The following is a 25,450-nucleotide window of genomic DNA, read 5'->3' as shown; positions in this document are numbered from 1 at the left end:
AAAGTCAGCTTTCAAGTACACTCAACCACAGATCCTGATGCAGAGTGAATGTTAGAGTTGAATGATAGAACATTACAAGTTGTTTTCTTCTCAATAAAATATGGAAGTTTCAGCACATTTAAAAACAAAAAACAAAAACTAGCTCCTACCCCCCTAACTTTACAAGCAGTTTTCATATTACCTGCTTCTCACAAACAGAAGGTGTAAACACGGGGTATTCTTAAGATGACCATATTAGGCGTATCCTCGCTCTCTGACCACATGCTGATTTTGCCGAAGTAGAATCTCGATTACAAACACACATCGCTGACTCATCAGGAAAGTTGCAAGCTAAAAGTTTGACCAAACTAACAGATAAAGACAGACAAATAATATTTCCCCAATAATTTGTGTTTTAGTTTAGTTAGTTTTCCAGGTTCACAAAATTCATGTTGAATCAGTTTTCAAAAGTCTAGTTTCTATAAGCCCCACACACTCGTTTATAATCACTTAAAGAAAAAAATGAACTTTTTTTTTGTTTAGAATGGCAATGAACGTAATCTAATCTAATACAAATAATTTGGCTATTGTAAAAACAAATCCCTTTACATATTCTGTCATTTTTTGATGAGCAAAGTACCTTTCTGTTTAGTATTAAATGGCAATTTTAAATAAATCTGTTTTTTTGTACCGTGTTTTTATTTTTTCCTTTGGCAGCTGGACATTATATCTTCCACTTGCTTGTATTAGGGTCATGATGTATCATGCTGATACTTTTGTTAGTGCCTGATGTTTGTGTGTGTGTTGTAGCCAGAGGATCGAGGACTGTTGATCTCCCAGCCTCGTCTTCAACAGTGCCCACGCCTCACTAAGCATCGCTATGGGCCTCTTCATTTGCATTAAGTGCAGTTGTTTTAACAAAGCCTTGTTTGTATGAAGACCCACGCACGCATTCATGGAAAGTGCTTCGAGTCACTTGTGATTTGCTTCAATTGTTTTGAAGTCATTGTCCTGTGATTACATTTTTGAGTCCATTGTCTGGGTTTAAGAGCTGATCAGGCTCGATTTAGCATTGTTCTCTTCCAAGGAATTTACCTCCAGTGAGCGGTGGATGAGAGAGAAAAACAAAATCTCTTCTTGACACTCACACTGTATAAATGAGCATTTGCTATTTTTAACACAGCATAATGAGAGCAAAGGTCTGATCTATGAAAGACACATCATCATGTGAAATAACTCAGTTGCGAGTGTGTTATGGCTGAAGAACTCAGATGTAATTGGATTTAAGTTTGCTGGAGGATTCTTGGAGATGTTTTATACAATGAGATTTTCTCAGCTGAAAGCAATCATTCTCAGTTATGTAAAGAAAATATGGCCAATAAAGGCCTTGATGCTCAATGCTCTGACGTTTCATAACCTGACAGTCAAAGATCACAGTATTCTTTAAAACATCTCAAATGTCTGCTGTTAATATTTTTAAATATAAGAGCTGCTTAAGAGTTGTTTGTTTTCAGCATTCAAGAAATAGAACCGTGAACCTTGATTTATGCTACCTTTGTATGTAATAAATATACATTTGCACAATGTGTATTTTTCATCAAAGGTAACCACTCTCAAAAAAGTGCATGCTGGGAGGTCCACTAATAAGCTACCTTTGGTTGTAATCCGGCTTTATATGCTAATCAGCAGCACCACATAGCTTTGTCCAGTATATAATTACTTTACATGATTTCTTACCACATTTGCCACTAATAAATCACCTCATCTAATTAATCAAGGCGTGGAGGGAAACCTTTTGTTAAAACCAAACACAGACACACACACAGAGTACCTCATTGACATGCTGCCATGGTGTTATGGTCCACTGAAATGCTTTCTGCGACTGTATTTGATCCACTGGGTATTGATTTTTGTCTTCTGTTCTGCCCCCACAGTTCAGGGACATGTGTGTGCAAATCAGGAGTGTATGGACCCAAGTGTGATGACTGCTACCCGGGTTTCTTCGACTTCAGCAGCACTGGCTGTCGGCCTTGCCAGTGTAACAACCACACCAACTACTGCCATCCGCAGTCCGGTGAGTCAGCTGAGGACAAACGCTGCAGTTCAATGATCTCATTTTCATTGTCACTAAAACCTAACCTTCTATTTTGTTTTGTAATTTTTCATTATTCAGGATTGTCTGAGTCAGCTGTGAAGAGCCACAGTAGCTTAGTTAGTGAAAGCATCTGCCTTGTAAACAGAAAATCCTGCAAATCCGCACAATCTGATTCCAAAATAAGAGCTTTTGTTTAGACAAACTGACTCCAATAAATATTATTTGGAAGCACTTTCCTTTTTGAAGTAATTTGTTATCAGAGACTGATTTTTTTTTTTAAATCATTTTTCTCAATAAATAAAGTCCAAGAAAACAATCAGCTTCATTTTAGAGGACAACTTTTACTCTCTCTGCTTTTTATCCTACTTCATTTTACATGGAAACTTCACTTAAAATTATAATCATCATAAAAACAAAATATATATATTTTTTTATGATACCAGTACTGACTACTAATAATAATGACAACAGATAACCTGTATTTGTAAATGGAACTAATATTTATGTATATAAATCTTGTGATGGTTTAACCCCAAATTCATGACATCACTCGTTGGTTTTTGGCTGTCAGAGTGGATTTTCAGAGCCAGTAGTAAACTGTGTTGGAGCAATGTTATTGCTAGCAACTACAATTTCACTCAATAAAGGCGCAGACTTCTTTGGCGGTCTGTAGCATACACCAGCTTGTGTTATTTGTCAGATGATTGATTGAAACACTCCAAAAGGCAGCAAACAAGTCCAGCTTCAACTCCAGGTAATAGAGTTGAAGCTTAAACACTGATCAGCTACACCTACTAGTTGTAGGGTCAAAGTGTCCTTGAGCAAGGCGAAGACAAGCAAATCCGAAAGTTGACTGTCAGTCAATTTCAGTTGGATGCTTTTGCATTGGGCTTTTTCTTGAGAACCCTGACATGGACAACACCAATCTGTTAGAGCTTGGAATGAAAGAAGCAGCGTTTTCAACATGCACCGTTTTGTTCATTGGCATTGCATAAGAAAGGCAGTGCAAATTGTCCAGGCTTTGCTGATTAAATACTCATAAAACTCTTTAAATTCAAATGTTGGATTTGTCCAGGTTACAGTAGCACCTTGATCGCATACCCAGAGAACAGTCTAATGCCGAGTTTAATTAATCTTTGGCAGCACAAAACTCCCCCACTTTACTTCCTTGAAGTAAATATTTGCTGTAGTCTCAGCAACCCGAGAAGCAAGTTAAACACTAGGGTGCAATTCCAGTTCGGTTTGTGTTCTTGAGAGTTTGCACCTTCTTCAAATTTAAAGGAGGATTGCTGCTCGCTTCCCAGCAGTCAGGCCTTGAGACTTAGAAATCACTGGCTAGTGACAACCCCGAAAAGGAGGAACTGCACAGGGGGGCAGTGTGTGTGGGTGGGGCATGTGTGTAGCAGTTTTAGACGGCATATGTCTGCATTATAATGCAGGCGCAGATGGAGCTCTTTAGCCTTCACTTGGGCTCAGTGTTCATAGTGCTATGGATTCCCATAGCTCAGGTTTGACAGCTCCCTTTAAAAAGCGATTGTGGCTTCTCCCTAAGGCTGCTCACACAGGAACTCCTTGCGCAAATGCAAATTAGGCAGTATCCCAAACACTGTCTCATAAACACAACAGGGGTGCATTATTGTTTTTTCAACACACATTATTTTCAACCTTAAAATTATCTAATGCAGGGATAAGTAAACAAGATGATGTTTCACTAGAATCTCTCTGAACCTTAAAACATACATTCAAATTTCATAATACTTTAACATATTAAATTCTGCTTATAAATTGGTGTCTCTGAACTGAAAACAAGCTGTCTTTGCATTTAGATATTCACTTTTCTGTCTTCTTCTTTAAACAGTAATTTAACCTCTGTGTGGTGATGGCTGAAATCCTGGTTACACAACGATATGGCATAAGCCTGTAGGCAGACTGAGTCACATCTACATAACCTTTGTCAGAGCTCATAGAGGCAAAACAGTTCAAACAAACATCGAAGCTCAACTCCAAACAGCACAATAGTGGTGATTGCCGTCACAGATATTTACAAGAATAACAATGCCTTTAATCTGGGATTCTTTTTCTTAAATAAAGCACTGAAGCAAAGAGTATGTTTTGAAAATTCTTTAAATTTAAAAAAGGTGAAAAATATGCAGTTATGCTAAAGTGAGAATTAGCATGGACATCTCCTTGAATGCAACAACCCACATTAAGTATTTCCAACAAGTGTTTTAAAGCCTGCTTTATATGTTTTCAGTAAAATTAAAATGTCATCTGTAGATAAACATTAAATGAAAATAAAGGTACAAAGGAGAGTAAAGTTGAAAGACAGAGCATGTTGTAGTGAAGAGGTAAACACAACATGCAAATGAACTGGTATTTATGCAGTCCTTCCCTGGTCTCACTGAACATTCAAAACAACTGCACTTTCTTTATGTAGTCTAAAAACTGTATTAATCCCACATCCACACTTATCAGTCATATCTGTCATAATCATATCTGTCGACATGACTGATCTATTTATATATAAATAAATAAAACTTGTTTCTTGGTTGGTGTGTTAAAGGTGCAGTTGCACAGCCTTTGTAACATTATTAACATTTTTGCAGAGTGCAAAAATGTTTGTTTTTTTTGTTTTTGTTTTTTTAAATCATCTACTTCTGAAATGCTTCCTATTTGGGAAAGAAAGTTCTATAGGTGAGCAATAAAGCTGTACCCACCTTTTCAGGCATAGCATCCTGGATTTTATTTAGCTGCCTAAAAGAGACTTGCAGGTATTACAAGGCTGGAAAGTGTCAGGTGTCGCTGTGTGCAGGCAGGAGTAGTGGACCCAAAGTGCAGACTCACGGTAGGCAAAAGTGTATTTCAAAACTCAGCTTTTATTGCTGGATGGCAAAACATAACAAAAATCCAAATGAACTTACATAAGCATGCAGCCAGAACACACAACATAAATGAGGGTAGCTCACAACACTGACACAGAGAAACACAGGGCTTAAATACACAGAGGGAGCAATCAGGGAATGGGTAACAGGAGGGAAACACAGCTGGGGCAAATCAGGCCTAACGAGACAAGGGGAAGCGAAACCAGATACATTAACATCAGACATGGACCTTCAAAATAAAACAGGAAACATAACACAGACTGAACTAAAGACACAGACTCATACGCAGGCACTGCAACAGAGGGAACAGAGACGTGGGACCAGGACAGACACAGACACTGACTGGACATGGGGATATCACAGACAGGGGAGACAGCAACTAAGGATGCACAGAGACATAAACCATAAAAGAGAACTCTAACAAAGAAACCCAAGATTAGAAATGATAAATAGTATAATAAATTCAAAACCCTGGGTCAACGACCCAGGCATCCTAACAGAAAGACTAAAACAAGTTCCCCAGTACCTGTATTTTCTACCGGTGTCCTGTTAACCCTGGCATCTATTAGACTGATTTGGATATATTGCAAGCCTAATAAATATAATGCGATTACATTAAAGCAATTGGTCAATCCAGGATTGGTATGTTGTAACAGGCCAGGATGTTACCTTGGAGTTCAATATAACCTCGACATACAGCTGTGGTTTTTATTGAATGATTAAGTATATATAGTAACATGAAAGTTAAAAACCCATTCCTGTTAACATGCTCAAAGCATTCTAAAAGTATTTCTCTTTGGCCCACCTGGCTGCCTGCATGTAGTGCAAGGTGATTGCTTTGCAATGTGCCAGATTATCTTAAACCTTAAACCAAATTCACCATTTCACTATTACATTATATTACTTAAAACTCTAAATGGCAATAGGCTAGCCAGTGAGTTCCAATAGCCAGATCACATCCAAGAGTTTTGATAAATTAGGTCATGGAATCAACTTCAAACAGGGTTTACTGTCTCTTTGGTAGCTCGCAGTTCAGCGATATTAGCATGCTAGTTGGCGTTCAGCAATATTAGCTGCACATTTGGTGAAATTCCAACTGTTGCCTTAGCGGTCTCAGCATAGTTGTTGCTTTGTCCTCACAGAATGTGGTTAAGTATGTCAACCCAAGGAAGCTCTAATAGATTATTTGGCTATTTCCTGATAGACATTAAATGAGGTTCCTGTAAGAGCGAATAATGGTTTGATGGTATGTTTAAAAAAATAGGAATCATGACTCTTACTCCTCACCCTGATGGTAAACAGTGAAAACTATTAAAAAATATGTATTTTTTTGTCTGACCACCAGTCCAGAATCCAAAGACATTTTACTGCTATGTATTAACAAAAACATTAAATACACTCTGCTTCAAGACTTTTTGCATTGTTTTGCACTAGTAGTTGCTTGTTAATGAAAACCCAAATATAATAAAAGATTTTAGTAAGGTTCTGTGTTAATTTTTTGTAATTAACATTTATTGAGATTAAAGAACTCTTTTTAAGGGATACCTGGCCAAGATGCCACCAGCAACTATCTCACAATTACAAAAAATATACAATAAAACACACGCCATAACAACACACACACACAAACAAATTAATTAATTAATTTAATATTCAATTAAAATTGAAACCATTTCATGTTTTGGAATTGGTCTGAAGGATTCTTAGTTTTGCTTTAAAGCACTTGATGAAATGAATTCTGTCATTTTCCAGTCATTCTGCACAAAAGCTCTTTTTGCCAAGTTCAGTTCATGCAAGTACAACAGAAAGCAACAAGTAACCTTGTGGACGGAGAAATTACCAGCATGTTTCATTGCAAACAGGGAACATATATAGGAAGGCACCAATCTGAGTATTGCTTTATGTTTAAAACTGTATAAATGAGAGTTCCTCCGACTGAGAGTGTAACTCACATTTGCTGAGTGTCTTAAAAGGGTCTTAAAAAACTTTACTTTAGATTTTTAAAATGTCGTCAGATTACATTGTTATATAACCAACTACTTTCATTTTCTGTCATAAGCAGATCAAGAAAGAATAACAGCTAATCTTGTGACCTTTGTTCTACCTTTCAGGAGTGTGTCTGAACTGCGAGGGCAACACCCACGGATTGAACTGCGAGAACTGCAAGCCTGGTTTTTACCGCAGTCCTGGAGCTGCCCTGACTGAAGCCTGTGTGCCATGCCCCTGCTCTAACTCCACCTCCAATGGCACCTGTCACACTGGTGAGCACTTGTTCACATGTCAGGCATTTAGCGCTCATCCAATGGCTTGTTGCAGTGATTAAGCAGATCTGGCTTCCTGGCTTTATACTCCATTAATCCTGGGATTTAAGACATAAAAACCTGACAGTGATGATGTCTTGGAAAGCATTTTCCACCTTCAAGCTGTTATTGCTGAAAATAACTCGGAATGGCATCATGGTGTCTACTGTTGGCTGGTTATACAAACTAAAAAGAGAAATGCAGTCAAAGGGAGATGTAATGAAAAGGAAAGAAGGTGACATCAGAGAAATTATGTAGATAAGCAACCAGCAGCCAAATGTTAGATAACCTAAAAAGCAAACTACATATAATACCACATATACTGCATACACACCTTGTGTTTGTTGGCAGATTTTGAATGGAGTGAAATTAAAATGAGCCTTTCAAGGTCTGGTCCTGTTCCTGGATCTGCCTATTCACAACACCGCATAAAATGTAAAGTATAAAGAGAATCCAGTGATTTGCAATCCACTGTACATTTCAAAGAAAACTATTATTTCAAAGGCAACATATTGAAACTGAGAAAGTTTATTCCAGATATAAACTCATTTTGAATATGATAACAGCAGCATGTTTCTCACTGTGCAGCCACTGCTTTGCACCCTGTGACTGTACCATTAAATACAGTGCTGCTTCACTGCTCAAAGATGAGTCACTCACATTCTCATTTTAGGATTCTTTCAGTCCTTTAAGATATTACATTAGCATGGCTTATTTTTCTGAAATTATAATGATTTCAAAAATTGCTGAACAGTTTGGAAACATACCATCTATGAAAAGTGATAATTCTCTCCCTATTGTTATCTGCTGCTTTTTTCTATATCCAGTCGTGTAATTAACTGATCTTATTATTTGTGTATATTTCACCAAGTGTATTGCAACATTTCTTGAATTTTACTGATATGTTATGTGTTAAAATGCAATATTTTTTTAAATGCCAACATGGTTGCAAGTCACAACATTAGATATGTTCTTTTTGTATTATTTTTATTTATATGTGGGATTTAACTGACTTGCAAAAACAACTTTTTTGGAAATTGAGTATCAATTATTTCCTTTGCGCTTTTCTGATAACTTTTCAACTGTAAACCACAGTCTTTTCGACGTTTCCAGACAAAGATCAGCACTCTAGTTCCCACTTCTTTCACCTCAGGCTGCTGCTGCCCTACTTCCACAACCTCCTGGAGGTCTCTGTGGAGCTGACATCTGAGTTGAACTACAGTCTCTATAACATTCTCAGACTACCTCAATTCTTCCTTTAATTTCATCGCAAGGAAGTAGTTTAAAAAAAAGAAAAACATGAAGATCAGCATCTGGTCAACAACAATGTTTGAAATGATAAAATGGTGTATCACATGTCCCATATCAATGTGCAATCACCTTCAATTTTCTTGAGTAAAAAAATCAAAATTTAACATTTGGTGAGTGAGAAACACATAACATAAATAACATATATATGTAATACAGAAAAAATCATGGACCAAAGATGAGCTTGGCATCAATATGTCAGTAAAGAAAGCCTTTCAATTGCTATTGTTTTGAAGTTTAAAAAACACACCTTTTCAAATTGTTGTAAATAGGTTTAATTGCGTGGGTTCTCTCCGGGTACTCTGGCTTCCTTCCACAGTCCAAAGACATGCAGTTAGTGGGAATAGGTTAACTGGAAACTCTAAATTGCCCATAGGTGCGAATGTGAGGGCAAAGTGTTGTTGGTGTCTATGTGTTAGCCCTGCAACTGGCGACCTGTACAGGGTGAAGCCTGCCTCTCGCCCTAAGACAGCTGGGATAGGCTCCATCCTATGAAAGAACATGCATAGATATACTTCCTTAGATATACTTAAGTTAAGAATCAGCTGAAACTAAAGCAAATGCAAGGCAGACCAGTTTGCATGTGATGAACCTGCAGAATACTGCAGTTTTGAAATGCAGTTATTTAATTTCAAATAAGATACTGTGCTGTCAACCAAACAAGGGAATTTGGCAGTTACCTTCAAATTGCCTGAACTTCATTCCAGGCGTTAAATAAAATATGACCAGGAACCTTGCTACATGTGCTGTGCAAGTGATGAGTCTCTCATGGTGTGAGTTTGTGTGCTTCAGACATCACAGCTCATCCTTGTTGAACTGCACCATAACCCTTTCTGCAAACTGCCTTTGGAGGTTTGCGTTCAGCATTGCATCACTGGCCTCGCTTTCTACTGCTTATTGTCTTCTATCACCTTGCCCTTCCCCCTTTTGGGGCACACAGCTTTGCTACATCTTTATATGCCCTGGTGGCCTGCATGGCAACAGCCATGTATAGATGCACTTAGACTGGCGGATCAGGGTTGCCACTGCCAGGGGCCATAGCAGAGGTTACAAAATGTGGGAGGGAGGGGACGGGACATGAACCAGGCAGAGCGGAGCTGGGACGGCATGTTCACAGCTGGGCCATTTCAGCGCCACCCAGGCAGCAGCAGACTGGAGCAGGGGGATGGGCATCATCATGTCCTCTATTTAGACAGCTTGAAATATGCTTGGGATGGTTCACAGGGTGAGGTGCTCTCATGTTAGTGGTGCACAGCTGTCGAGGATCTCACAGACTCAAGACTAGAACTGGAAAGAGATCAGCCTCCCTGTATAGGTTGCCCCGGCAACAGTGACAAGTGAGAAGATGCCACAATGCAGTATCATGGCTCCACTGTGAGGGGCAGATGCTTCCTAAATGTGCTGATGTGGCCTGTTGCAGTAAATGAATATCCTCTGTACTGACACTCGGAGAGGTGAAATGGAGCATTGCACCAGTTCAGAATGTGGGTCACACATATTAAATCATCCATGTATGATTGTGTCTTTACCCAGTGGTATAGAACAGTCAGGGTATTTCAGTTTATTCTAAGCTTCATCAGATATTTTGACTCATTTGTTTAAATCGTCTTGTGTTATATAATTGTGTATGTGGGACCTGCCTGCCTAACAGTACCACTCAAATGTGTGTATGTGTGTGCTGTTGGAAAGAGGAGTGCTTTGCACTTTTCGCTTGCAAAGCAGCTCCTGTTTCCTTTTGGTTGTATAACCCAGCAGGCGACTGCCTTTAAACCCCCAGCAGAGGTTAAATCAACCTTATCAGATGTGCCTTCCTTAGTTTTGCTGGAAATCAACACAGCCGTGTAACTACAGTAGATGGAGACCAACATCTAGGCCACTGGAAGGCAGCTATCTGTGCTTAAATCATTCAATGCCAACAGCTCTCCTGTGCTGACGACTGGAGAGGGAATGGTCTACTATGCTGCAGTGTCACACACATTATTTATACGAGTTCTCAACTTCTCATAGCCAAATTGTGTGCCTTCACCCCCTGCTCAATGACCCAGTTTTTGCTGTTCAGTTTTACACATCAAATCAAAGCTCGAACAGTAAGGTTTAGTAGCTCAGGTATCAGTGAGATTTATCCCACTGCAGAATCAGATTGCGTCAAAGAAATAAAAAGAACATTTAAGAACCAAACTGATGGTTCTTTTCTTTACTTATTTTCCACCACCAACATGTTGACACACACACTTTTCAACAAGTTTCAGAGCAGAACTTTGAGCAGTGCAGAACTAAGTTCTGTCAGAAGAAAATCAGTGGCTCCTAGTTTTGGAGCACACATTCTGTGGTTCTGTGCCAGAAACCAGTCTTTGTTATAAGAAAGTTGGAACCTGTTATTCTTTGGACAGCAACAGTGTTTTGATGAGAAGAGCAATCTGGGAACCAGTAAAATGGAACTGCAGGCTTGTCAGCTTGTGTTGAAAAGGGGAAAACAATGGGACCGTTTGCCATATTGTTCATGTTGCAAAAACTTTTTATCTATATTGGTGGAATATTCACTACTGACCTGTCTAACACCTTTAGATTGAAGTAAATGTTTGCTATATGATGTGTTAAAAACTCCCCTCTACCAGGTAAATAATACAATCCTCCAATCCCCACCATCTTGATGTTGTGTTTTGTCTGTTGCACACGCATGTGTGTAAAAGTAATTTTGCAGGCTTGGTCAGTTACATCAGATACACAAAGAGAAGTTGAAAATGAGCCAAAAAAGACTCCAAGGTAATCACCTCAATGTTCTACTGTAGAAACATGTAGAAATAGAAATAGAAACACTACTATTCTGGAAGACTGCACATCCCTGTTGCCTGTTGAAGTTCAGGGCTGGGGTCAGCGTGCACTGGGCTTGAGCATCAGTCTCCGTTCTTGGCTAGCTTTACATTAGCACACATTAGCTTGTGCATATGCTCTCATAGAGACAAAGCTTTGTTAGCAGCATAATGTATTGTGATACAATTCGGTCACTTAAATTAGTTTAATTGTAACTTAGACCAGAGTTGTTCCAGAGTTGGACGAGCAGTGGCTGAGAAGGAGCAACGCTGCTCCTTAGTTTTTAATGGCGCCAATTAAGATGCCTCAGGATGGCCACTGGTCTTACTATGAATTCTTCAGTGATAGTTACCTATGTTGTTCTCATATTCTCTTGGACTGACTGAAATAACTCTCTGACAGATTGTTGAAAGTTTGCAAATACTTGCTGTTTAATTTATAAATGCAAACAGATTGCCAACATGTTGCCATCAGTCTGTATGAGTCTCTCAATAAGCACAACTCAAAGGGATTCAAGTTCAATTTCAGACTGATTGCAGACTTGACTGATTTTTGTCTTATGGCAATTATGGCGGTTTTTACTGGCAGCGTTGTATTATGGGCAGAAATCTGTGCCATCAGAAACTGAATTTGAATAAGTTCAATTTGAATTTGAATTGCTCAGATTGAATCTGAATTGTAACTTGAATAAATGCTTTTGAAAACTGAATTTGAATTAGTCTAATTTGAAATTGAATTTATGGTTTGAAAATTTCACAGATTTCTGCCCATATTATATGCTTGATGTCATTTTGCAGCCAAAAAGATAACTGACATGAGATAACTTTTATTAATTAAAAAAGATACTGGAAAGGTTTGACTTTGACAATTTGTAGTTGACAAAAGGTAATAAATTGCAATACTAAGCATGTCACTAAATGTTCAAAATCACAATACCACATTTTGAATGAATTATTGTGATAATTTTGTGTCATGGGGATGATTCCCACCTCTAAGTCATATGGCAAAAATCCTCCTACTGCAGACAGATTAACCCTTTAAAAGCAAAGGCTGGTTTGCCAAACACTGGAGCCCTTTGGGCAGTGTAACACATACTTAGCTTAAAATAACATTACTTGTAATTAAAATCTAAAACTGAATACTTATTACAAAATAAGAATTCTAATCATTTGGCAGATAAGAATTTTATCCAATTCAGACTTGATTTACTTGTTCAAATAAGGCGTTGATCATTTGGTTTGATTAATCATCAAGGCTGCCACCATGTTTACTTCAGAATCAGAATCGTGTTTATTGGCCATGTATATGTGCAGACACAATCAAGGAATTTGGTTCCGGTAGATGGTGACTCTCAAGCACAGCAATGTAAATCACACACACACACACACACACACACACACACACACACACACACACATACGTGTCTATATATACACATTACACATGCATACACATACATACACAAAGCTGTGTAAACCAACTATAAATAACCAATCTAAACTTATATACATAGTATACAGGATGACAGAAATTAAATGAGGTGGAATGAATACTACAGAATGTACATAAAGTGCAGATGCAGTCTGGCAGTGGGAGCAGTGCGACAGGTCAACCGTTTAGAAGGGAGATGGCAAGGGGAAAGAAACTGCTCCTATGTCAGATGGTCCTGGTCTGCAGGCTTCTGTGCCGTCTGCCAGAGGGCAGCAGGTCAAAAAGTATGTGTCCAGGGTGTGAGGGGTCTGTGATGATTTTCCCTGACCATTTTCTGGTTCTTGAGAGGTACAGGTCCTGGATGGAGGGCAGGGGGGCGCCGATGATCCTTTCTGCTGCCCGTACAGTCCGCTGCAGTCTGCTCCTGTCCTGTTTAGTGGCTGCACCATACCAGACTGTGACTGCAGTGTAGAACTGGATTAGCAGCTCCTATGGAAGACTGTACTTCCCCAGTTGTCTCAGGAAGTACATCCTCTGCTGGGTCTTTTTGAGGATGGAGTTGATGTTGGTCTCCCACTTCATGTCCTGGGAGATGGTGGTACCCAGGAACTTGAAGATCTTCACTGTCGACACAGGGCTGTCTGATATGGTGAGGGGGAGCAGAGTTGAGGGATGTCTCCTGAAGTCCACTGTCATCTCTACAGTCTTAAGAGTGTTCAGCTCCAGGTTGTGCTGACTGCACCAGAGTACCAGCCGCTCAACTTCCTGCCGGTATGCAGACTCATCACCATCCTGAATGAGGCCAATGACGGTGGTGTCTTGGTGACACAACGCTGTTGAAGGGAGTGCACTTCAGTACTGCAGTCTCTGTTTGACGTGCCAGAAGATGTCATGTGACCAGTGGCTCAAGGCTAGGAGAAAGCTGACATTTGACATGCACTTGTTGCAGATGAACAGTGTTCATGTAAATTCTGGTTGAATACAAGCTATTACTGAGCTTTAAACAAATCACTGTTGTTTTTTTTAACCCAGAATTAAAAAACAAAAAAAACACTAAAAAAATGTAAAACCTTTTCAGAGTACTTCATAGTGGGCCTGGCTGAGGCATAAGCACTCTGTGTTTTCACTGAGTTGCACAGGACAAACAGGGAAAATCACACCCTCCTCTGGAGATATGACACAACATGGTTCTCTCACATCCATATACTGTCAGCTTGAGCCACCTAGTGGCCTGACAATAGCTGTTTCGTTTCAGGATGTATAATATAACACAAGATCATACATGTTCAGAGGGTTCTTCAGAAAACACAACATAATATTGCTAGTCATCATTACAGCTAGATTTTAGAACCTCTGCTTGTAATATATGTGACAGACTGATGGCAGGGTGCAAACTGCTTCTCACCCTGTAGCAGCTGGGATAAACTCCTGGTAAAGCAGAAGAAATAAGATGGATGTATGTTAATGATATAGCGATCAAAGTTGAGACTAAAGAATGTGTTTTGATGTGGGGTTGTTTTTTTTATGTGTTTAACATTCTTTTTGTCCCTGCAGTAAGTGTAATCTAGCAAATGCTCATATTTAACATGAGTAAACTTAAATCTCAAACAAAGCTCAGATCATGCTTGTGTACTTGAAAGTCATAAATAGCAGTGATCAGCAGCTGATGTGCAACTTCCTCTGGTCCTGTACAGATCAAAGTGGCTCTCCAGTATGTGACCAGTGCCTTCCCCAGTACAGCAAACCACACTGTGTTGAGTGCAGTGCTGGTTTCTACAAATCAGCTAGGATTTGTGTTCCATGTGACTGCAATGGAAATGCAGACCCTCTGGGCCCGCCCCAGCTCTGTCACCCTGACACTGGCCACTGCCTCCGCTGCATCAACGGCACTACTGGGACGCAGTGCCAGCTTTGTGCTCCCGGCTTCATAGGGGACAACCGCAAACTTAACTGCACCCATCCGAGTAAGTCCAAAACACACTGCTAGGTTGAAGATGATTACAAACGAGCATTATATAGAACTACAAACCATGCAAAGCTACTTAAGTCAAGGAATAAAAATAATGGGTTAAAATTTGGAAGAAAAGGTCTGCTGTAGTCTCACATGTTTAAAAATAAAATCTGAAATGATTAAATACTTGAAATGCTTTTTCTCCTCAGCTCCCCGAATTATTCCCACACCAGAAGCTACAGCAAAGCACCCCACATCCTCCTCCACCACAATAACCACCAGCACTACTTTGATGTCTCCCAGAGCAAGAGGGATCCCAGCCTTCACATCAAGCAGCAACACCAGTACCACACTAAGCACCACCTCCACCACCCAGGCTCTGCTGACCAGTCTAAGCAGCCCCACTGACAACACCACAGCTGCCCTGACAGAGGTCACCTGGACTCAGTTCAACGTCATCGTTCTGGCTGTCATCATCCTGGTGGTGCTGCTACTGCTGGGCTTTGTCGGAGGCGTGTACACCTACAGGGAGTACCAGAACCGCAAGCTCAACGCCCCCTTCTGGACCATTGAACTGAAAGAGGACAACATCAGCTTCAGCAGCTACCACGACAGCATCCCCAACGCTGACGTGTCAGGCCTGCTGGAGGATGAGGCTAATGAAGTAGCGCCCAATGGCCAGTTGGCACTCACCACGCAGGGAAACTGCTACAAAGCTTAGCTCTCCATCCATTTCCAAAGCAGTCACCTAGATTTACAGATGACATAAAGCTGCTGGAAAACACCAAATCCAAAGCTCCTTCATGTTTGACAGTTTGTCATTATACTGCTCATCTGCAGCATTTACAGCACCTGGCAACCTGATAGAGAGTTCAAAGTAAAGAGACGCAGAGTTTCCACTTTTTCGTGCGATTTCGGGTGGAATGGGTGATCAGTGAAACGGGGTCCAAAGAAACCAGTTTAAGTCTTGCCTGCAGAGGGCACTGCTGGGGAGATTAATGAGGGCCAATGAGAGGCTGGTGAAAGTATGCACCTGTTGGCTGAAACAATGGTTCTGGAACCAGTCAAAGGACTTCCAGGAGCTTAACATTTCAGATATTTTTTAAATGAATTTGTGACTGTTTAAGTTATAACTGAATCACTTGGTATGGTGATTTCAATCTGAGACGATGATTGTTATTTAATGAATTTGTATTCTGTTCTTATTTATTGGTTGGGAGAAATGCTGCACATGTATGCTGTGTTTATTCATGGTGTTTTATCTTATGTGCTGTCAAATGGTACTTTGAACTGGATGATATGTTTTCATGTATAGTTGGTGTGTTTTGGAGAGAGAGGGAGAGAGAGTTGTAGAAGGAAACAAAGTCTGTTAGCACACGCGTCTTAGTGACCTCATCTTTTGTTCATAGCTTTCTCACTTTTGTTAAAGTGTGCCAGCTCACCTAAAACATCTAAGAGGAGTGTTTTGTTTAAAGAAACTGCAACTGGTATTTACAGACTGCTTTCTTCTGGCAGTATGGTGAGACAGTGACACATACTCGGATTGTGTAAAAGGCCATAATCTTATAATCTAATCTGCTCTTTGCTGCCTTCCTCAGCAAAAGTTGAACAAACCATTTCAATAAGTGCTTCTCATTCTTAGATAGGGTGAGTACTGTGACTCAGATGATAGAGAGTTTAAAAACATAAACAGTATTGTCTTGTTGATACTGTTGTGTAGTGAAACCAACCTGCAGATGTTTAAAAAAAAAAACCCACACACATCCTGTTCTCACCTACAATCAAATTGCATCATCTCAAGCAGTGAGTTGCTGTAATATTGATGCAATTTCCACCTGATCCCAGACAGGACCCCACGTTTTCTGTGTGAATATAGCTACCATTGGGTGGGTGTGCTTCTTTTTACCATGGTGAATGAGTAAAGCTAATTATGAAACCAACTCCTCAGGTACTGGCTCTTTCCCTAATGTGATCTCTGTAAATATTATTATTGTACAGATGAATGTGAATAGTAGCACTATTATTGTACAGGTAGAATACCGTGTGGACACTGTCACTCAACAAGCTCCCAACCTTTCACTTCCCAGAGCGTGATGTGGCGGTCGACCTGCGGCTTTTTGTATTTTGATTTCTTATTCTCAGTTGACTTTGCCATACACGCAGCTACAGAACTCAAATGCACCCACAACTCATAACAAAGAATTTAAAAAAAGAGCAGTGTAAATAATACCTCACAGTCAGAGCCCAACTCTCAAATAAAAACGGGTTTAACTGTTGTTTATGTCTGTTGCACATCTCTTTATCACATTTTAACAATTCCCTCCTGAGACATAAAAAAGACTTGTCTCAATTCATTTAAAAAGTACAGAAATATACTCACATGTTAGCTGTTTAAAATTTACACTGCAAGCAGGGTTTTTTAAGCCTTTTATTTTCCACTGTGCAAATTAAAAAAATTAAAACATTCAGTTTACATCCTGTACGCAACACACAAAAGTTTATATATGATAAAAGGGAATTGTTATCAAAAGGTATCCAGTGACATTCTGAAAAATGTAACATTATTCCTTTCCCTTGATTAAAAAAAAGTCTGTGTATGCAAAGCGCTTAAATTTCAGCTTTGTTACACAGTGCCCAGTTTGCATTTTCATTACTTACACTACAGTTTCTGTTCAGTTAATTTCAGTTATTTAAACTGCTACATTGCATAAACCAAAGTACGTGGGAAATTCCAAGAAAATATTCCAAGTTCTACTGGACAGCTGAGATTTCATATTGGCTCTGATGATGCAAAATCCTGTTTGTTAAGTTGAAGGTGATTGCAAGGAATCATTCCTTTCGAAGAATGCAAAACATTTACTGTTCACCGAAACAATCAAAGGAAGTCACAATTACAAAGATGAGTGAAGAGGAACTTGATTTACTCACACATTGTTTCTAGGTAACTAATGCCCTAATTACTGCAGGCTGACTGCTGCTAACCAGTTGACATACTCTCTTAAATTCTTTTTCAAAGTCTTTTTCAACTGCAGGCTACTTAAAATTGCTTAACATTGCCAACTTACTCAGATCAGTAATCTACAACACTTCATTGATTGATATATTATCAGCTTCTGTTTTCATAGCACTCTGAATTGTTTGTCTATGTAAGCAACTAATGCTGCAGCAGCATTTATTTTAGATAACATTATGAGAAATTTGTCGTAATGTCATGTGACATTGAATAATGTCACATGACATAGGGCACATGAATAATGGAGGACAGATTAAATGCCAGTATGACTACAAACTGCAAATAAATGAGAACGATAGGTGCAGTGTAATAGACTGTGTGTCACTTGGGTGCTCTTAGAATCTCATCTCCGCTTTTCACAGATGATGTTGCGGGAATGGGAATCAGCACCAAGTCTTAGGCCGTGGTCACAAGTCAACTATGGTCACAAGCTTTCGGTAGTGACCGAAAGAACGAGATCGCAGATACAAGCAAAATACAAGAAATTATCTTTCTCCCAGGAGTGGCTGGTGTCTCCCTTATAGATAGGGTACAGAGCTCAGCCATTCATAAAGGGCTCAGGGTAGAGCCTTAACTCCTCCACATCAAAAGGAGAGAGTTGAGGTGTTTCGGGCATCTGACAAGGATGCCTCCTGGGCAAGGTGTTACTGGCATGTCCCAATAGGAGCAGGTCCTAAGGCAGACTCAGGACATGCTGGAAAGATTATATCTCTCAGCTGGCCTGGACATGCCTTGGTGTTCCCCTGCACAAGCTGGAGGAGATGGCTAAGGAGAAGAGGGTCTAGGCTTCTCTGCTGAGGCAGCTGCCCCCATGAACCAGCCCTGCATAAGTGGGAAAAAATTAATGGGTGGATGGAGGTTTCCAGTTCAAATGTTACCAGGACTTTGCAGTCTCTTTTAAGACTGCCCAGTGCAGTTTGTGTAACTTGGTTATTGTTAAAGTTATTGTCATCTGGGGTGCCTGTAGCTCAGAAGGTATTAGTAGTAGGTACTTCCGATCAGTAGGTCACCTACTTCCGATCAGTAGGTCACCTACTGATCGCAAGGTTGGTGGTTCGATCCCTGGCTCCTCCAGTCTGCATGCCAAGTATCCTTGGGCAAGATACTAACCCCAAGTTGCTCTCTGATGCATCCATCGGAGTGTGGATGTTGTTAGAAAAGCACTCAGTTTAGTGTCAGTGCTTGTGAGATTGGGAGAATGTGGCATGTTGTATACAGCGCTTTGAGTACTCCGGGAGAGTAGAAAAGTGCTATATAAGAATCAGTCCATTTATCTGTAGTTATCGTTCAGCTTGTTTTACTGTAAAGGTTTTTTTCTTTTCTTTTTTTGCAGAAACTGATTCAATGCATTCATAACCATGTGTTTTATACTAGATGTTGTTTTATAGATCCGCTCACAAGCTACACCATCCTCTAGTTCTTTGGAAAATGTGTAAACCTACTACAGCATACCACTAATTATTTATTTATTATGTCTAGACTACACGGGCGTGATTACAGCTAGTCTGCAAATTACATCTGGACAAAGGGGCAGATTACAGCTAGCAGAGTGCTGACGTTCATTCGAAAACACTGTCAGTGTCCTCACAAGCAGCTGAAAAACAAAGTCTAGCCAATGGTCATTAATGGGACTGTCATTCACAGCGTGTTCAACAGGAGGTGAGTTTTTATGGTCGTGGTTTTATATTATAATCAATCCCTCTCCTAGCATTCGTGCTTTGGTTCCACTAAAAACCAAACTAGCCAACGTATTTCACGGTGTTAGAGAAAAGCCAGCCCCAAAAAAGAGGAAGTTCGTGCTTGATACTCGATACCCGTTGAAACTCATTTAAAGCGAGACTTGCAACAACGTGGGCGACACCACGCTAATAAATGGAGATGGAGTATGGGAGCCAGCGGCTAATCCGGGAATAGCAAAGCAGAGGCATGGAGGAAGACAAATGGGGTTTTGAAGTAGGGGAGGAGGCAGTACTTCAAAGCCCGAACACCTCTCTTCAGTTACTGTCGCCGAACGAGACACGAAACAGACGAATGGCTAAGGTTTTAGCCTTGGTGCTGGTTCTGGTGCTTGCAGGAGTTCTGCCTTTACTAATCACGATTTTACTCGGAAGTCAAAGGCATGCACCGCCGGGCAGCCAGGTAACATATACCCGACACACTCTTAAGATTTTCCGTTTAGAGCTGCTGCTGCTGAAATATTATTTTAACACTGCTTTAAAAAAAATCAAAAAGAGAGGAGAATAGTTTAGCGCATATTAAACAATGTAATCTATTATAAACGCAGCTAACTCATACGCCTTTAAATCCTCGGCTGATGCGTTCAAGATATGTTCTACTCTTTAAGTTTCCAAGCCAGCCGGGTCAAAGTTTATTCCCTCATGCAATGTTTTGATAAACTTGGCTACAGCATTAGCCAAAGCGCGTTGGCGGCGTACTTTCCACGAAATTATTCGCACTTGTGAGTCGTGGGAACACTGAAGCCAAGCACGCGCGGTAGCTCGACACACACGCACACGGCCAGCAAAACAGAGCGCACGTGCCCAAATGTTGTTACCGCGCAGCTGTAGTTTGGAGTGCTTAGTTACAGAAACGCAGTGTTGCCAACTTAGCGACTTTATCGCTATATTTAGCGAGCTTTCAGACCCCTTAGCGACTTTTGGGAAGTTCGCTAAAAAAAAAAAGACGTGAAAGCGCGTATCGCTTTTACTCTCAACAAGCAGCGGGTGCTGTAACGCAGTCAGTTCTTCTTTTACTCTTTTACTCTTATGCTGTTTTGTGGATCACAAGGTTTAAAACTACTTGTAAACACACACACAAAGCAACTCCACCAGAGTGCCTATTTCGGGTCACTTTCACCGGTCCAAGCCCGGGTAAAGGAGTGGGGTTGGAATTGTGACATTTAAAAAAAAAAACAAACAAACAATAATTGCTAAAAGAAATTTAATTTGTAGTTCTAAATAAACTCTAAATGCGTTTTTACTCACTTTGTCTCTTCCACGATGTTATTTCTCTCTCCAACAACATAGGTTACAATTTGGTTAGCATTACCAATTATGCAAATTAGGCGATGGCGTCATTTAGCGACTTCTAGGACAGCCAATAGCGATTTTCCTTACTGAGGAGTTGGCAAAACTGCAGAAACGTACTTGCTTAAAAATGCTGAAACCTTAAAAACGGCCTCTGTAAAAGACACCGAGGAAGAACCCAACCTATCATCTGTGTTAGTTTCGTTGCCTAGGAAAAGGTGCCACAGGACACTGCACTAACCGCTTTTTAGGCTACGTTCACACTGCAGGCGAAAGCGCATCAAATCCGACTTTTTTGACTCTATGCGACCCATATCCGATCATGGTATGACAGTGTGAACAGCACAAATCCGATATTTTCAAATCCGACCTGGGTCACTTTCGTATGTGGTACTGAATCCGATACATATCTGATGTTTTAGAAAGCGACTGCTGTTTGAATGGTTATGTCGCATTAAACCCGCTTTTTACGTCACTGACACAAGACAGACACCAATTATCAGCGTCGGAGAAGCGCCCGAGAAAACATCGTGAACGCTTCCTGGCCATCCAGTGAAACTGTTGGGAAGACAACGTTGGAGAAACGTGAACATTTTATTTGTACTGTATAATCTGCAGATTCTGACAGAAATCTGCAACTATCCTTTGAAGCACCGCTCCTCTCTAAAACGGCAACAAGGATAATTATTAGGCCATATGAAAATAACAAAATAACTTTATAACTTAAAGCAAAATTGGGAAACGTAAAGTCAGAAACAAATCTTTATATCAAGGCCATCAGTCAAACACTACTGTTTGGGTCTAAACAGAGCGCGTTGTGTGTGACGACTTCTTTTGCGCATGCATGGCGCTTTGAGGGTTCACACTAGAGCGCGTTTGCTGTCACATTTTATTTGTAGTGTGAACAAGCAGACAAAAAAAATCAGATTTGATCAAAAAATCGGAATTGAGCATTAAGATCTGCAGTGTGAAGTAGCCTTAGAGGGATGAACTCCAAAATAAGGGATCTGTGATTCAGGAAATTATGGCCGGCGAGTTCATTTTATGACCACAGTGACCGGTGTTATGCCACAAAGTGATTTCCGGTATTTGCTATAAAAAAAACTGATTGCGGGTATTTAAACTGTTATAAGTGACCTGTTGGTATATACTCTGTCTAAGGAGCTTGGAAAGAAAAACGTCTGGACTTCTTTGAGTTGCTTGAAGACGTTTCACCTCTCATCCGAGAAGCTTCTTCAGTTCTTCTGATTCAGAATTCAGTTCTGATTCAGAACTGAAGAAGCTTATCGGATGAGAGGTGAAACTTCTTCAAGCAACTCAAAGAAGTCCAGACGTTTTTCTTTCCAAGCTCCTTAGACTACGATGACTTGGATGACTGAGAACCTTCACAGACATATATACTCTGTCAAAAACATGTCAAACGCATTTCTCGTGAATTATATCAAGTCCTTTTCAGCCAGAAAGAACATTCTTATCACAAAGTGGAAGCCACAATCAGTTTTTTTTGGCAAAGAGGATTTTACATATCTTTTATTTATTTAAAATGAACAAAAAAGTAATTTCAAGAGAGATCTGGCCAAGAGGCGAACAGAACTTGAAACAAATATAACATCACAGTTCTAAAAGAATATTTTATGTGACTGAAAAGGACTAGATTGTTTACAGGTACAATAATGCAGCATCATAAAGATGCTGATAATGATACTTGGTCATTTTTTACATAAAGCCTTCCTGGATTGTTTTCACTGCTGTCTTTTTACCAATAAAGTGCTTGGTAAGTAAAGATATTATTTATTATTTAGAAAAATAATTGCTGAAATAGAACACAGAAACATCGGAAATCACTTTTTGTCAGATGATCGCTTTTTGGCACAAAACTGTGTGGTCTTCAAACAAATGAGGTCATAATATTTCAGTAACTCTGAACCACAGAGTCAGTGAAGCGTCCAAAAACATTTAAAGACATTCATGTCAATGCTGTTTTTGAAACCTGCTTCCTGCAGTAAAACAGTTGTATAATGTATATTTTAAAAAAAACCCTCAGATTTGGAGAGTGTCTCTCTATCTTTTAGTCCCAAACCATTATTTAACCAGGAAGCGAAACTGTTGAAATTGATTGAATATTCCCTAAATGTTCTAACATAGCTCATTTACCAGGCACCTATAGTTTGAGTGTTCCTGTGGTTATTGTTTCTAATATACATAAACAGTGTTCTGCTATCACACTTTGGTGAAAATAGTGTAGGGTAGATTCATTGGCATCGAGTTACATCATATTTTTGGTCATTCTAATAAAGTATGCTAAGACTTTGTCTGTTTCCTTACAGCCAACCACGCCACCCGACCTGTCAGGTAAATGTTAATACTGTGTTAGCATGAAGTTAAAACAGAAACGCCATCACCACATTTCAAACAATCTCTTTTTTCAATCTGTGTTGTAGTCAACAAACTAGAAACTTCAAGACATCAAAACTTGGTTAATCCAGCTGCCATGCTAACAGGTAAAGTTAAAAATGATATGTGTGTGTGTGTGTGTGTCTTTATCTTATGCTTATTTAAGTTTTTTTTTCATTAACCACACTTTGTATGGAGCTTATCATAAAAAAAAAGGTTCTGTGCCTAAATTATTTGCACATGACTCTGCAAGAAGTCATTCACTTTTACTTAAGTTTGAAGCTAGCTATAAATTATAGACAAGTAGAAACATGAGTAACCTTAGTTTGTTTTTTTTCTTCTTCTTTAGCTCCTGTAGGGAATAACACGAATGGGCAGTACCTTCAATGGGCACATGACATCGGAAATGCTTACTGTCACGGCGGCTTCAGCTACTCCAATGGGGATCTTGTGGTGCCCAGAGATGGCTTGTACAGTGTCTACCTGCAGATCACTTATAGTGGTTTAGTGTGTCCTGTCCATAAAAAACTGATGAACAAGGTGTTGCATAGTTCAGAAGAATACAGAAATGATATGACTCTCCTCTCATCGATCCACACAATGAGCTGCAGCGAAGATGTCTGGAGTAAATCCCTCTATACAGCTGGCTTCTTTTTCCTGAAAGCAAAAGACAAACTACGTGTGATGTCATCACATCCAGATTATATTACCAAGGCAGAATACGAAGTGTTCTTTGGCGCTGTGCTTTTTCCTCACTAATATCTATATCACATATATCAAGATTGTTCGAATCCGATCTTGAGGATGGTTTTTAGCCTCTTCTCCAGGAAAATCAGTGTATTTTATGGTTTCCCCTTTACTCTTTTTGCTCATGAAACATATGCAGCTACCGATTGATTAACAGCAGTGAGAAGCTATTGAACAAGCTATGACAGTGGGTTAATTTCACCCTATGCAAGTTATAAGCTGCATTGTTTTTTACTCATTAACGACAGCTCACTTTACATACTGCCTCCTAAACTGTGGTTTCCTGGTATAAAATATATATGTCCTTGACAGCACATGACTCGTATAACTGCAAAACTCATCAATTATAGCCTTCTTCTTATTTTATATGTGTGGAATTAAAATATATGGGCGATTATGGCTCAAGAGTTGGGAGTTCGCCTTGTAATCGGAAGGTTGCCGGTTCGAGCCCTGGCTTGGACAGTCTCGGTCGTTGTGTCCTTGGGCAAGACACCCGTTGCCTACTGGTGGTGGTCAGAGGGCCCGGTGGCGCCAGTGTCCGGCAGCCTCGCCTCTGTCAGTGCGCCCCAGGGTGGCTCTGGTTACAATGTAGCTTTTCTTACCAATGGTTTGAATGTGTGTGTGAATGGGTGGATGACTGGTTGTGTAAAGCGCTTTGAGGTCCTTAGGGACTAGTAAAGCGCTATACATATACAGGCCATTTACCATTTTTATATATTTTGCCATTGTGATAATTGTTGGTGATGGTCCCTTTTAAAGTGTCTTGAAATATCTTCTCAAGTTCGGTTTAAATTTCTCAAAGTCGAACAGTCTCAAGGTCTATAAAAGCAAAAGAGCCAAAGACATGACAAAGTGTGAACTTTGTTGAAATAGAGACACTGCTCAGAAGTTTTCGGAAGACGGTGAATCATTAGCCCATAATTTCCAGCCACACACATACTGTTGCCATCATGACTGTATTTATTTCCGGTCACAACTAAGGACTTGGCCCGTTTGGACTGGCCCTAAAAGTGAGTCAGTTCTCATAGATCTCTAGTTCAAAGTCCTACACTCTACAGCATTTAAACATTATGTTTACAGCATTTTACTGAAATAGTTTTGGTCTCTGTAGCTAATTCCTCTCTTAATTTTTCTATAACGCTCTCATTTAAATTGTATCGAGATTTAAAAGTTACACTGAAGGCCACTTTGCCTAAATTGGAGGCTGATACTTTAAGCTGTAAAGCTCCATCTCAGCTAACTAAAAACGAGATTATATTCGCTCAAAGGACGCCAGTGGAAAGTTAATTGGCCACGTGGTGAATGATGCAGGAAACAAAAAAGAGTGGAAGCATTAGCTGAAATATGAATTTTTTGTACAGTTGTAGATACAGTTGTGCTGTGGTATGCTGATTAAATGCAGCACTGGTTGCTTAGTGTCCAGTCCTGTAGTCATTGTAACATGTTTGTAGTAGTCTAAACCTGTGATGCTCTCATCAGGTAATAAAGCTTTAAAGGGGTGATAAAAGCATCT

The 25,450-nt window shown here is 39.8% G+C and overlaps 2 protein-coding genes across 2 annotated transcripts in view; both read left to right on the top strand.

The window, feature by feature from the left end:
* Positions 1-17,033, top strand: part of si:ch211-158d24.2 (multiple epidermal growth factor-like domains protein 9) — a 50,498-nt gene extending 33,465 nt beyond the window's left edge. The window contains exons 3-6 of the mRNA XM_005949348.3: positions 1,914-2,053; positions 7,068-7,217; positions 14,501-14,770; positions 14,967-17,033. Of these exons, the coding sequence (XP_005949410.1) occupies positions 1,914-2,053; positions 7,068-7,217; positions 14,501-14,770; positions 14,967-15,478 (1,072 nt within the window). The 3' untranslated portion in view covers positions 15,479-17,033. The remainder of the gene's footprint in view (positions 1-1,913; positions 2,054-7,067; positions 7,218-14,500; positions 14,771-14,966) is intronic.
* Positions 17,034-19,442: 2,409 nt separating this feature from the next.
* Positions 19,443-24,535, top strand: LOC102292051 (lymphotoxin-alpha). Its single transcript, XM_005949347.3, has 4 exons — positions 19,443-19,909; positions 23,124-23,148; positions 23,238-23,297; positions 23,540-24,535. Exons 1-4 carry the CDS (start codon positions 19,697-19,699, stop codon positions 23,947-23,949), a joined length of 708 nt encoding a protein of 235 aa, XP_005949409.1. The 5' UTR covers positions 19,443-19,696; the 3' UTR covers positions 23,950-24,535.
* The last annotated feature ends 915 nt before the right edge of the window (positions 24,536-25,450 follow it).

The sequence above is a fragment of the Haplochromis burtoni genome, unplaced genomic scaffold, assembly GCF_018398535.1.
Source record: "Haplochromis burtoni strain Fernald_Lab_line unplaced genomic scaffold, NCSU_Asbu1 Contig_646, whole genome shotgun sequence".
NCBI classification, from domain to species: domain Eukaryota; kingdom Metazoa; phylum Chordata; class Actinopteri; order Cichliformes; family Cichlidae; genus Haplochromis; species Haplochromis burtoni.
This window is presented reverse-complemented; position numbering and strand designations above follow the sequence as displayed.